Source organism: Myxine glutinosa, unplaced genomic scaffold, assembly GCF_964187855.1.
Source record: "Myxine glutinosa unplaced genomic scaffold, kmMyxGlut1.1 SCAFFOLD_2166, whole genome shotgun sequence".
NCBI classification, from domain to species: Eukaryota; Metazoa; Chordata; class Myxini; order Myxiniformes; family Myxinidae; genus Myxine; species Myxine glutinosa.
This window is the reverse complement of record NW_027618261.1, coordinates 64,003-77,833: the sequence shown is the minus strand read 5'-3', so window position 1 is coordinate 77,833 and position 13,831 is coordinate 64,003. Positions and strand designations below refer to the sequence as shown.

Sequence of the window (13,831 nt, the reverse complement as noted above, 5' to 3'; positions counted from 1 at the left end):
GCCGAGGGCGTGTCACTCCCCGCCGGATATACGCGGCCACTTACCGGACGTGACGTGAGATGCGCCCCCGACTGAAGAAGACAAGTCGTGACCTTCCAGCGCTGAGAGCGACTTCCCCGCATCTCTAGACCGACCGGGTCGATCCTGCCCTGAGCCCAGGTGCACCTGGAGCCATCGATTCTGCCTTTCCTTGCCATCAATCCCCGTGTGAGTCAGTTTTTGTCCTGTTTATCTGTCGTCTGTCGGGGCTATTATAAGAGTGTGTCTAAGTGCCTGTCTTCCTATGCTGTCCCTCTTGTCGTTGTAATCTGACCTTCCGCCCTAATATAACCTCCTCCGGAAGGTCTTGAGAACTGAACCCTTGGTGTCGTGTCATTTAATCCAGCCGTTGTGTCTTTTCCATCATTGATTTAGCATAGCGCGATTTAGTCAACGTTCGAGTATAATCGGGTAACTTGTGCGGACACGGCGGCCATTCCGCTCGGCCCACCATAACATCAAAGTCGTGTCTGTAACAATATTAAGTATACAGTAAGCAGAATTTTAGACATTCCACTTCTCCTCCTCCTATATCCAACACAAAACAATCGCACACACAAACACAATTTCTTTCAATTATTCCCACACCCGCTCCTCATGGATAGCTGTGACTGTGTTTCTCAGTTTCAGACTTACTTGTCTTCTCCCAAGACGACCCCAAAGCCTACATGTTCAATCCGGGTGGTTTCAGGGTCATACCAACCCATCATGCGACCAGCACCAAATATAGTCTGAAAGTGGGAGCTCTAAATAGACAAAGAAGGTGAGGTGAGAGCTTATAAGAGATATTTCAGAAATGTAGGATGAATACTAAAAACCGCTTCTCACTGAATACACATTGCATGAAGTGGAATGCAAGATTATTATTTATTTAAAATCAATTCCCATTATATAAAGCAAATAGAAAAAGCTCCAGCACACCTGCCCAGAGTCCACCACATATATTATAACATCTGCCGCTCCTCAAAGATTCGGTGGTGCAGCGCGGCCATGTCTGAGTGTCGTAGGTATAACCTCCATCGGATTTGCAGACTGTTAGGGGTGCTGGCTGGCCTGATACAAACACAAGTTTGCGACCGTCTTCCTCAACCAGAAAACCTATAGTGAAGGAAAGGCTCCATGTTATCTAGTCGGCAAAATGGTCATCCTGTGGTTGTAAATGTCAAAGATGGGTTGCACATTCAGAATTAATCACAGCAATGCTGCTTTTCCATGTGACCATATGTTTCACTCGTTCTTTATTTCGGAGTTTAGGAGATGCAGATATACAGTTTCAGAGAAATGGGTGGTTTGCCATTGTCTTAACAATAGTTTGGTCAAGGATTTGGAATTGATCTAAAGCACCAGTACACAATCAGATCTTTGCTTTGGGCATTAAAGATCCTACGTTGCCTATTCCAGAGTGCTAGCCGATTTCACATCTGAAACATGGCATACATAATACACTGTATAAAGGGCACCAGGAATTTGTAGTAAAGCGGAATGAATACAGATTTCAAAGCTCCATGATGTGATTTTGCGCTATCCTGCCAGCATTACCGATTGATTAAATTTTTTAAAGTAGGCCATCTATTAAAATATGCCTTTTAGACTAATTTTGACAACACAACTGCAAATAAATTATTTTTAAATGTTTGTTACCACCGCCACCAAAGGTGGATGGAGGTTATGTTTTCACCCCTGTCTGTTTGTCTGTCCGTTTGACTGTGAACAAAATATCTCAAAAAGTTGTAGACTGATTCGGACCAAATTTGGCAGAATTGTCGCGTATGTCACAAGGACAAAATGATTCGATTTTGGTGAAGATCCGGATTCGGATTCGGCTACTAGAATTTTAAGCGATTCTTCACCATTGGGAGATGGGGCCAAAAACTATACATAGCAGGATATCTCAAAAGTTATGCATGGATTTGGACGAAACTGGTGGAGAGGTTGTGTGTGTGACAAGGAAGAATCGATTCAATTTGGTGAAGATCCAGATCCGGATCCAGCTAGTGGAATTTTGTTAAGTGATTCTTCACCATTGAGTGATATGGCCAACCAGGCGGACGATGCTCTCCTACTGAGTGCCTGCCGTTCTAGTACATTAATTTATTTTATTACATCCACCACTGATTGTCTGTCTATCTGTGAGCAGGATATCTCAAAAAGCTATGGAAAGATCCCGCCGAAATTTGGTGGACACGCTGGGTGTATCAACGGCCAAATTGATTAGATTTTGGTGAAGATCTGGATCTGTAGATGATAAATGTTTTTATTTCTAGTGATTCTTCACCATTCTGAGATGGGGCCAAATAGGATATATAGCATGTTATTTCAAAAAGTTATGGATGCATTATGACAAAACTTGGTGGATAAGTTGGGTATGTGACAATAACAAAGCGATTAGATTTTGGTTAAGGTGTGGATGCAGATCTGGCCTATCAGTGGGATCCAAAACGTAAACTGTTCAGCTTGGCAGAGGTATGCTCTCTACCGAGTGCCGTTCCAGTTCCTTCTTGGGTCATGCACAACAAATCCTTTAAAAACCCGAATGGCAGTGTATCTTGCACAATACAGCAATTATGCACATTTAAAATGTATTAAAAAGTAAAGGTGTCTTTTGGTTTTATTTTAAACAATGTTTTACTTTTACAATTTTTTGCATTCTCAAATGCATTCCAGGCGTGCATCTTCCGTGTTTCAGTTAAAATCAATAGCAATACCTTTTTCTTCTATAATTTTCAAAACATCTCCCATCATGTCATGGTAGAAGGATTCACCACGCTCAATCAGTGATACCTCCAGGCGGTTGTAGATTTTCTGAAACTCTAAGAAAGATTAGAAGGTGAGAGGAGAATCGCGTTTGTATCATTTATACAGCATCAGTCGATACACAAAGTGCTTAAAAGTGATCAGTGCATCCAGGCCTTTATTTTTAACCCAAAGCCATTGCCATTTGGACAATGCAGCAAGTATCCCAGCACCTCACCACATCGTGACACATCACAAATGAGGTTCCAAGCAGTGATAAAATCAGGCTTTTTGCTTTGGAGGTTCACAACACACTGGTATGCTCGCTGTTTGAAGATTTCATCCTCATCAAACCTTTTCTTGGATTCCTGATCATGGGATTCGTCAGACAACAAAAAAGGAGATTATGGCTTTAAAACTCCACAGATGGAGAAGTTTATGACTTACAGGCTGTAAGGATGCTACTTCTGGTATCCATTTTACATCACATCCTGAAGTTGCTTTTAAATCTGCTGGCACAAATAATAAATGCTGACATATGGAGGGAAGAGCAGATGAGTTCTAGGCTTGCCTTATAGAATGCCTGGAGGTCATGTATGGGAGGAGAAACATTGAGGTAGGTTGGAAACTTGTCTTGCAGGTGAGCAATCAGCATTCCAAATTGCGTTCCCCAGTCTCCTATGTGGTTTAACCTAAACATAAGATTTTCCAAATCTGTAGCAGGCTAAGTGAACTCAAAACGAAGGGGGAAAAAATCACAATCGAAAAGAGGAGGAATCAATGTTCACATTTCTGCCAAAGTATCAGCAAGATTTACCTGACAACTTCATGTCCAACAAATTCAAACAAACGACACAAGCAGTCTCCAATGATGGTGGAGCGTAGATGGCCAACATGCATCTCCTTCGCCACATTGGGAGAAGAGAAGTCCACAATCACCTGGTACACGAGTGGCAGTTAAAAGTCGGACACTGAATCAATATTAGGTACTGTATATTGAAACAATACACTGTTGCAAAGTTAGGCCTAAAAATGTTTGCAATTTTAAACTCGAATCTGTATTTCTTCAGGAATTTCTGTTATTAAACATCTTATGTGGATGTGGAAAAGCATTCCAATGCAATTCAATATGTTCTCAAACAGATATTTATTTAAAAAATTTTTTTTTAGCAGATATCGAGGCTCATGGAAGAGCTGAATGCTAAAGTGACATTGACATTGCCAGTGATGGAGAAAAGGTAGTTGGCATACAAAGGAGAACAGAGAAATGGATAAGGGAACCGAGTGGGCCAAGTAAATAAGGAATGTGTAACATCTGCCCGTCTCAAAATGGATATTGCCAATTTCATTCATACACCTGCATGAAGAGGTAAATGTTTTTTATTTGTCAGATGTAGGGTGCCCCTTTATATTAACTTTTCTGGAGCATTACTTGGTTCCTCCTCAGAACACAAGGGTAGACCAGCATGCTCAAGAAATATTTTGAATTCCCCTTATTTTGTATTGTTTGGCATTTTCTACAAGCTATGGAATGTCCCTTCTTTTCTATACTTTGCCACATTGAACATACCCTTATATGAACGGGCCTTTTATATGCCCCGGGTATTTTTCACAAGATACATTTTAAATACAAACAAAATACATTTCTTCATCGCACAAGACTTTATTCAAGGTGATATAAAAGACTTGAAAAAGTAAGGGGAAAAAAATATTCAACCCAGATGGGATGCAAACCCACAATCCCCAGCTTGGGAGTCTGATGCTTCATCCATTAGGCCATTGAACCAGCACATTAGAATAAAAAGGATTTTTTTAAAGGGTATAAAGTGTGCGTGTATAAGTATATATATATTTTAAAAACAGAAATTAAATTCCTGCGTGGGGCTAAGCGTGAAAACTCTGACAACACGGGACTCGAACCAAGGGCCTCCTTCACTTTCGTGGTGACAACCCACTGCGCTATAGAGCCAGCCGAAATCTCATCAGAAATTTTCCACATTTAACACTGCGAGTTTTATAATGGCCGATGTCTTACGTGCTTGCGAGACAGACCCCGGATGTGAGCGCAAGTATATGTATGCGTAAGTATTGGTATGCAAGTATATGCAGAAGTGCATTGCAGAACAACTTGTTTTTTCACAAGATACATTTTAAATACGAACAAAATGCATTTCTTCATTGTAGAGGATTTTATTCAAGGCGATATAAAAGACTTGAAAAAGTAAGGGGAAAAAAAATATTCAACCCAGACAGGATTCAAACCCACAATCCCCAGCTTTGGAGTATGATGCTTCATCCATTAGGCCATTGAACCAGCACATTGGAATAATAAAATAAAAAATTTAAGGGGTATAAAGTGTGTGTGTAGATATATATGTATATATATATATATATATACATATATATATATATACATATATATATATATATATATATATATATATATATATATATATATACTGAAACGCAAAAGAAACTTACCACCTTTGAAACCTTTAAATATCAACAATAACACTGCGTGTAGTAAATGTGTGAACTTATTTGTGGACAATAGTGTCCTCACTGTCAGACAAAACGGTCACGGATTGTCACTTGAACCTTCAATGGTCACTTCATAGCACAGCTGTTGAACAGCCGTTTTGACTGTCAGTGATTAGCCAAGAGGTACGGGATGATTTTAATGAGCTGCACGTGATGTCTTGATATTGGCTTAAAAAGGCCAGTGCAAAATGGCATTTTGACCGAAAAATTTGACCATTTTGACCAACTTCAAAAAGACCGAAAACACAAAAGAAACTTACCACCTTTGAAACCTTTAAATATCAACAATAACACTGCGTATAGTAATGTGTGAACTTATTTGTGGACAATAGTGTCCTCACTGTCAGACAAAACGGTCACGGATGGTCACTTGAACCTTCAATGGTCACTTCATAGCACAGCTGTTGAACAGCCGTTTTGACTGTCAGTGATTAGCCAAGGGGTACGGGATGATTTTAATGAGCTGCACGTGATGTCTTGATATTGGCTTTAAAAAGGCCACTGCAAAATGGGCATTTCAATCAACATGCCACGATTGTCAAGGGATCAATGGCAGCGTGCCCTGGGCATGCTGCAAGGTGGACTGAGCTACCGTGAGGTGGCACGTCGCCTTGGCTGTTCACACCAGACGATATCGGCCCTGGTGGACAGAGACACCCTCCACAACTCTGCAGATGACAGACCTCGATCAGGGAGGCCAAGAGTCACCACTGCAAGGCAGGACAGGCAGATGGTCTGAAGTCACCTGCGGGATCGATTCCGTCCAGCATCCCGCACTGCGGCAGAAACTCCGGGGCGTGCAAACCCACGGATCTCCAATGATACTGCACGAAGACGACTGCATGACTATGGTCTGACTGCCAGAAGACCATACAGAGGCCCCGTGATGACGGCTGCCCATCGCCGCAACCGTCAGAGATGGTGCCAGCAGCATCAGCGGTGGACCTTGGCGCAGTGGAACGAGGTCGCTTTCAGCGATGAGTCAAGGTTCTGTGTGGACAGTCCTGATGGGCGTGAGCCGTGAGTGTGTCTGGAGAAGAACTGGCGAGCGATATGCCGATTGTTGCGTGCGTCAAGCCAACAGGTGGGGTGGCCCAAGTATGATGGTGTGGGCAGCCATATCAGGCCGGTACAGGACGCCACTGGTGGTTGTGGATGGGAATCTTAACGCCCAGCGGTATGTGGATAACATCCTGCGACCTCATCTGCTGCCATTCCTGCTAGACCACCCAGAACTGAGAACCTTTCAGCATGACAACGCTCGTCCCCATGCTGCTCGCTTTACCACTGCATTTCTCCAAGGCGAGAACATCAACACCATGCAGTGGCCTGCGCTCTCCCCTGACCTGAATCCCATAGAGCACCTGTCGGATGAGCTTGGGAGACGCGTAGTTGGCAGGGCCAGGACACGGGCAGAGCTGCTTCAGACATTGAGGACTGAGTGGGACAGAATCCAGCAGCAATCCATCCAAAGACTGATAGGCAGTATACGCCGACGATGCACTGCCTGTATCCAAAACAATGGTGGCCATACACGCTATTGAAAGGGGACTGACATTGCACCCTGTGCTGTTCTGTACTGTAGAACAAACTGATGAGATGGTGTATCTTGGTCAAAAACTTGACATGTCATCAATAAAATGCCAATGTTTCAATTAGCAATTGTTGGTTTGTTTTATTTTGAACTGTTACAATTTTATTACATTTCAAACAAGTGGTAAATTTCTTTTGCATTTTCGGTCTTTTTGAAGTTGGTCAAAATGGTCAAAATGGTCAAATTTTTGGGTCAAAATGCCCATTTTGCACTGGCCTTTTTAAAGCCAATATCAAGACATCACGTGCAGCTCATTAAAATCATCCCGTACCCCTTGGCTAATCACTGACAGTCAAAACGGCTGTTCAACAGCTGTGCTATGAAGTGACCATTGAAGGTTCAAGTGACCATCCGTGACCGTTTTGTCTGACAGCGAGGACACTATTGTCCACAAATAAGTTCACACATTTACTACACGCAGTGTTATTGTTGATATTTAAAGGTTTCAAAGGTGGTAAGTTTCTTTTGCGTTTCAGTATATATATATATATATATATATATATATATATATATATATATATATATATATATATATATATATATATATATATATATATATATATATATATATATACTGTATATATATATATATATATATATATATATATATATATATATATATATACTATATATATATATACTGTATATATATATACTGTATATATATATACTGTATATATATATACTGTATATATATATACTGTATATATATATATATATATACAGTCAAGTGAAAAAGTAAGTACACCCCATGTAAAGTTTTGACTTTTTCAATATATTTCAACATACAGCTATTTGATCTTCATTTCAACAATATTGATAGATAAAGGTGATATAATATAACAAATATCATGAAACATTTACATTTTGTAGTCCATTGTATAATTTAAATAAACATAAATGCAAATTTCACATGTGGAAAAAGTAAGTACACCCCTACATTTATCACTACTTCAAATACCTAAAATTACAATCAGGTGCACCAGCTCAGGTGCAAATGATTAGAACATCGTTAGAGAGGATCTTGGAGGAACCCGTCTTATTTAAACCTCAGACATTTAGTTTGGTTTGCTCTTTGTTGTTGAAGTGTGCGGTGTCACCATGCCTAGATCAAAAGAGCTCTCTGAGGCCTTCAGAAAGAAGCTTATAGATGCCTACGAGTCTGGGAAGTGATTTTAAAAGATCTCCAAACAATTTGAAATCAATCATTTGACTGTCCGGAAGATCATCTACAAGTGGAGAAGATTCCAAACAACTGCCAACTTGTTCAGGCCAGGCCGCCCCAGCAAGTTCAGCCCGAGAGCAGACCGCAAGATGCTGAAAGAAGTCTCGAAGAACCCCAGAATGTCATCACGGGACCCACAGGTAGCTATTGCCACTGTTGATGTCAAAGTGCACGAGTCTACCATTAGAAAGAGGCTGCACAAATTTGATCTACATGGGATGTGTGCCAGGAGGAAACCTTTGCTGTCCACAAAGAACATCAGGGCAAGACTAAAGTTTGCCAATGAACACCTTGGCAAAGACCAGCACTTCTGGAACAATGTGCTCTGGACAGATGAGTCAAAGGTAGAGCTATTTGGCCACAGTACCAGAAGACATGTTTGGTGAAAACCAAAGACAGCATTTGACCACAAGAACCTGATACCAACTATAAAGCACGGTGGTGGAAATATTATGGTTTGGGGCAGCTTTGCTGCATCAGGGCCTGGGCAGCTCACCATCATAGAATCCACTATGAATTCTTCATTGTACTAGAGGGTGCTTGAGGATAATGTGAGGCCATCTGTCGGAAAGTTGAAGCTCAACCGAAGGTGCACCTTGCAACATGACAATGACCCTAAACATACCAGTAAATCCACCAAGGAATGGCTGAAAAGAAAGAAATGGTGGGTTCTGGAATGGCCAAGTCAAAGCCCGGATCTAAATCCCATCGAGATGTTGTGGGGGGATTTGAAACGAGCTGTGCTTGCAAGAAACCCATCAAACATCGCACAGCTGAAAGAATTCTGCATGGAGGAGTGGGCAAAAATTTCTCCCAGTTGATGTCAGAGACTGGTAGACAGTTATAAGAAATGCCTACTTGAGGTTGTTTCTGCCAAAGGGGGCAATACCACCAATTAGAGCCAAGGGTGTACTTACTTTTTCCACATGCAAAATTTGCATTTATGTTTATTTAAATTATAAAATGGACTACAAAATGTAAATGTTTCATGATATTTGTTACATTATATCACCTTTATCTGTCATTATTGTTGAAATGAAGATCAAATAGCTGTATGTTGAAATATGATGAAAAAGTCAAAACTTTACACGGGGTGTACTTACTTTTTCACGTGACTGTTATGTGTATATATATATATATATATATATTGTTACGGTTTTTAGAACCTTCACTAGTAAATTTTAGTAAATGTATCCCTTATAAATGTCCCCCTGTAGATATCCCCATCAATTGGCTGGTTAAAAATCGCACCCTAGTTAGTCCATGAACAACACGTAGCGAACCATAGGACCTCCGTAGTTATCTCATTATTATGTGTTTCGGTTAAGGACCTGTTCCCAGTAGTTGAATCTGCGTTGCATTAATCAAATAAGAGTAGGCCCAAACTTCCCTTCAAAAGCGGTGCGAGTGGTTTTCTAACTCCCCACCAGCTGCCATTGGCCATGCGGGCGGGCCGAGAAAGAAGGGGGAGGAGCCATCAGAACAGGTGTGGCAAGTCGGATCGTCATCGGAGGTGGAGTCAGCAAGCCCTTACCGGCCAACCAGCACCGCGGTGGGCCAATCGGTAGGCGTGCCCTCGGCTTGATACGGCCACGAGGTATAAAGGCGGGCGCGGGGGACTGCTTAGAGGAGATGAGTGCTCCAGCCGAACCGAGAAGTTGAGAGAGTTGAGTGAGTTGGAAGAGAGTTGGACGAAAAAGGCAGAGAGAGACGAAGCTGCGCGGAGCCCTGTGACAGGCTGCTTCAAAAAGCCCTACCACGTGAAACGAATACGTGTACCTGCCGCTGGCTGCTCGCTTCCAGCCCGGAGCGTGGACCTGGAGCGGACCTCTTTGCTGTGCCCTGCCGAACCTTCGAGCCCTGTTGTCCCACCTGGACCTTCTCCTTCTTCCAGTGATTCCTGCCTGCCATTCCCTTGTCGTGTAAGTCTGTTGTCTGTCCTTTTTGTTGTCTGGGAAATAATATAAGACTGTTTTAAGGCTTGCCCTGTGTATCTTCTTCTTCTTCGTCCTGTATATTACTTTCGTTCTCTTCCTTTGTTTTTTTTGTACATAATTAATAAATGTCTGTTATTTCTTACCTTTGGTTTCTTCTTTCTCGTCCGATCGCTTTCGTCCCTTCTATCAATTGAGTACCTGTGGCACGATTCAGCCAGCGCTCGGAATCGGGTTTAGTCTCTTGATAACAGCTTGAACTGTGGATTGCTAAACCGCTCGGCAAATACCATCTTGTCCGTGGTTCGAGCGGTACTTGTCTCCCTGTTTTGCGGAGGGATTGGTAAAGGTATTCGGGAGAACACCTTGACCAATAACCCTGATCAATTCCACCCCGCAAAAGAGCGTTACAGGTAACAGGACCAGAGACGGTCAGCTTAACAGGCCAAGGGGATTAACCCCCCCCCTTGCTCAGGGGAGTGCCGTATCTGAGATCCGTAACAATATGTATATACAGTGGAACCTTGACTTACGAGTTTAATTCGTTCTGTGACCTAGCTCGTAACTCAAATTGCTCGTATCTCAAATCAAATTTCCCCATTGAAATGCATTGAAATGCTATTAATCCGTTCCAGCCCGCCAAAAACCACACCAATTTTTTTTTAAATATACAGTATATATAAAAATATCTCGCGCTTTATATTTCACCTGTATGCAGCATACAAGTTGGCAGGATGGCCTGGACTGGAGGTACGCACACTTGACTCTAAAGTCTAAACTGTCCAGCCTGGGTTTGAATCCCGACCCAGCTATAACCTGTCATGTCGGTGTTTCACAGGCAGGGTGATTCATCAATGTGTGTACTGCTAAACTGGGCGCCCCGTTTGCGTCCCATTAGTTGTTGGATGTTAAGGATCTCACCGTGTTTTCCACAAAGAGAAGGCGAGCTATCGCCGGCACTCTGAACAAGTTGTGGCCTGGCATGCTCTTCTCCTCTGCCGTTATATACGTCCTCCTCGGCACCTCGCTCATGTTTTTCGACGATTGCGTGTTTTATATCCAAGCACAAGTTTTATATAAAACACGACGATTGCGTGTTTTATATCCACAAGTTGTGGCCTGGCATGCTCTTCTCCTCTGCCGTTATATACGTCCTCCTCGACACCACGCTCATGTTTTTCGACGATTGCGTGTTTTATATCCAAGCACATCATCCTCTTCTTCTTCTCAGTACCGTGTTTTCCACAAAGAGAAGGCGAGCTATCGCCGGCACTCTGAACAAGTTGTGGCCTGGCATGCTCTTCTCCTCTGCCGTTATATACGTCCTCCTCGACACCTCGCTCATGTTTTTCGACGATTGCGTGTTTTATATCCAAGCACATCATCCTCTTCTTCTTCTCAGTACCGTGTTTTCCACAAAGAGAAGGCGAGCTATCGCCGGCACTCTGAACAAGTTGACGGCAGAGATACTGTACTTGCACGGCAAGATAACCACGTGACCAGAACCCACCTGGTGGCGTAAACTCAAAATAACCAACATGCGAAAACAAAAATGCAGCGCTATACGACAGAGATACTGTACTTGCACGGCAAGATAACCACGTGACCAGAACCCACCTGGCGGCGTAAACTCAAAATAACCAACATGCGAAAACAAAAATGCAGCGCTATACGACAGAGATACTGTACTTGCACGGCAAGATAACCACGTGACCGGGTGGCGAAAGCTCGTAACTCGGATCTCGGCTCGCATCTCAAAGCAATAAACCGCCCGAGCGACGGCTCGTATCTCGAAAAACTCGTAAGTTGGGGCACTCGTAAGTCAAGGTTCCACTGTATATAGTTTTAAAGCAAAAACTATGGAACTTAGGTGGAATTTGTTTTGAAAGCCATTAAGTAGACCTATTGGCCGATGTATATTCCAAGTTTCAGCTCGTTTCAATGTATAGCCTTTGAGATGTGAGCGCCAACACATTTTGGGCGGATGGACGGACGGACATACACCAACATGATTTTGAAGGTTTTCTAAATAAAACTCAAGAAAGCATAAATGGACATTGCTGAAATTTGGAACATATTACCTCAACATACAAAGGATTTACCTCTGAAATTTGTGGCCAATTTCGTCCCGTAGAAACCGAGAAACGTATTTTCAGTCTCCATGTTAAAGCTGCATACAGACAAATGATCCCTTATACAGACTTGGCATTTAATATGGAATACTTTTTTTTTCTTGACTTGGGTTTACTTTCTGAACTCGGTATATTAATCTGGTGAGTTTATTTTACGCTTCGGTGATTTCTTTGTTAAAAGAACCATGTCACTGATTGTCTGTCGCAGCAAGAAGTCAATAACAGGATTATATCACAGGTGGCGTGACAAAATGTACGGACAGGTACATTTGACGATTGGCTTCACAATCGGGTATATAAGGGTTGTTGCGTTCTGTATTAGTGGAAAACAACTGCTGCACGTCTACAAAAGTTATTGCCGCTTCCTCTGGAGATGGTCCGTCAACTTGACAATGCTGTTTGTCATGGAGTGGTGGCTTTACGAAATTCTGGCATGAAACAGCGTGCTATTGCTCGGCAGTATGGTATCACTCAAGGTCAGGTGTCAAAGATCCTGAAACGAAATGCTCAGAGGGGTGTCCCTACTCCAATACCGAGGCCAGGACGTCCACGCAGAACCACAAGGAGAGATGATCGCCAGCTGCACCGGTTAGTCTGCAATGGCCGTACCAAGTCAGCTAATCGGGTTAGGGCTGAGTGGCAGCAACTGACAAATGTGCCTGTATCCAGAAGGCTAGTCAACCAACGACTGGTTCAAGCAGGCTATCGTGCCAGGCATCCCCTGAGAAAGCCACGCCTGACCAGACAACACAGCCAGCACTGATTGCAGTGGGCCAGAGAGCACCGTCAATGGCAGCCAGGACACTGGAATCACGTGACCTTCAGTGACGAGTCTAGATTTCTGCTCTATCGTCAAGATGGCCGTGTCCGAGTGCACAGACAAGTGCATGAAGCCCACAACGAAGATTGTGTAGTGCCAAGAGTCCAAGCTGGAGGTGGTGGGGTGACCGTTTGGGCTGCTTTTCATGCAGGGGGCAAAACTGACCTGGTTGTTCTGAATGGAAACCTGAACCAGTTCAAGTACAGGGTCATTCTGGAAGAAACATTGCTTCCATTTGCTCGTGCAGCCTTTCGAGGAAACTTTGTCTTCCAAGATGACAATGCACGGCCTCATCGTGCTCGCATGATCCAACACTTTCTTGCTGACCATGGTGTAGAGCATATGGAGTGGCCTGCCATGTCCCCAGATATGAATCCGATAGAGAACTTGTGGGCAGAATTAACGCGTCAAATCGACAACTTGGTCCAGCAGCTTATCTCTGTGCGTGAATTGCAGCAGGCTATTGTCACTGCATGGCAAGCGATTCCTGTCCAAACCTTGGCCAATCTCGTGACCAGCATGCCTCAACGTGTACGTGCTCTCCTGAATACTCGTGGGGGTTACACGAAGTACTGAACTGTCATTTTACTGTCCGTAATCCCAGTCGTAATTTAACTTTTGTTTTTGTTGAAACATTTTTTGGCTAATGTGCAAAATAAAGAGATACTTCTGGAAAACGTACAGAAGTTTAACACAGTACTGTCCGTGAATTGAGTTCGATATCAGTTTACATCACTTTCAAGGATCAATTTATTTGCTTCGAAATGTCAAATGTGGTTTTTGTTTCTTTTAAAGGTCACATTAACAAAATCT

At 42.8% G+C, this 13,831-nt stretch overlaps 1 protein-coding gene across 1 annotated transcript in view; it reads right to left on the bottom strand.

Moving 5' to 3' along the window:
* Positions 1-552: 552 nt before the first annotated feature.
* The window catches only part of LOC137427156 (arginine--tRNA ligase, cytoplasmic), a 72,638-nt gene continuing 59,359 nt past the window's right edge, over positions 553-13,831 (bottom strand). Inside the window, 8 exon segments of the mRNA XM_078769351.1 lie at positions 553-785; positions 961-989; positions 992-1,036; positions 1,039-1,137; positions 2,745-2,849; positions 3,011-3,140; positions 3,344-3,464; positions 3,590-3,711. Coding sequence (XP_078625477.1) covers positions 672-785; positions 961-989; positions 992-1,036; positions 1,039-1,137; positions 2,745-2,849; positions 3,011-3,140; positions 3,344-3,464; positions 3,590-3,711 — 765 coding nt within the window. The 3' untranslated portion in view covers positions 553-671.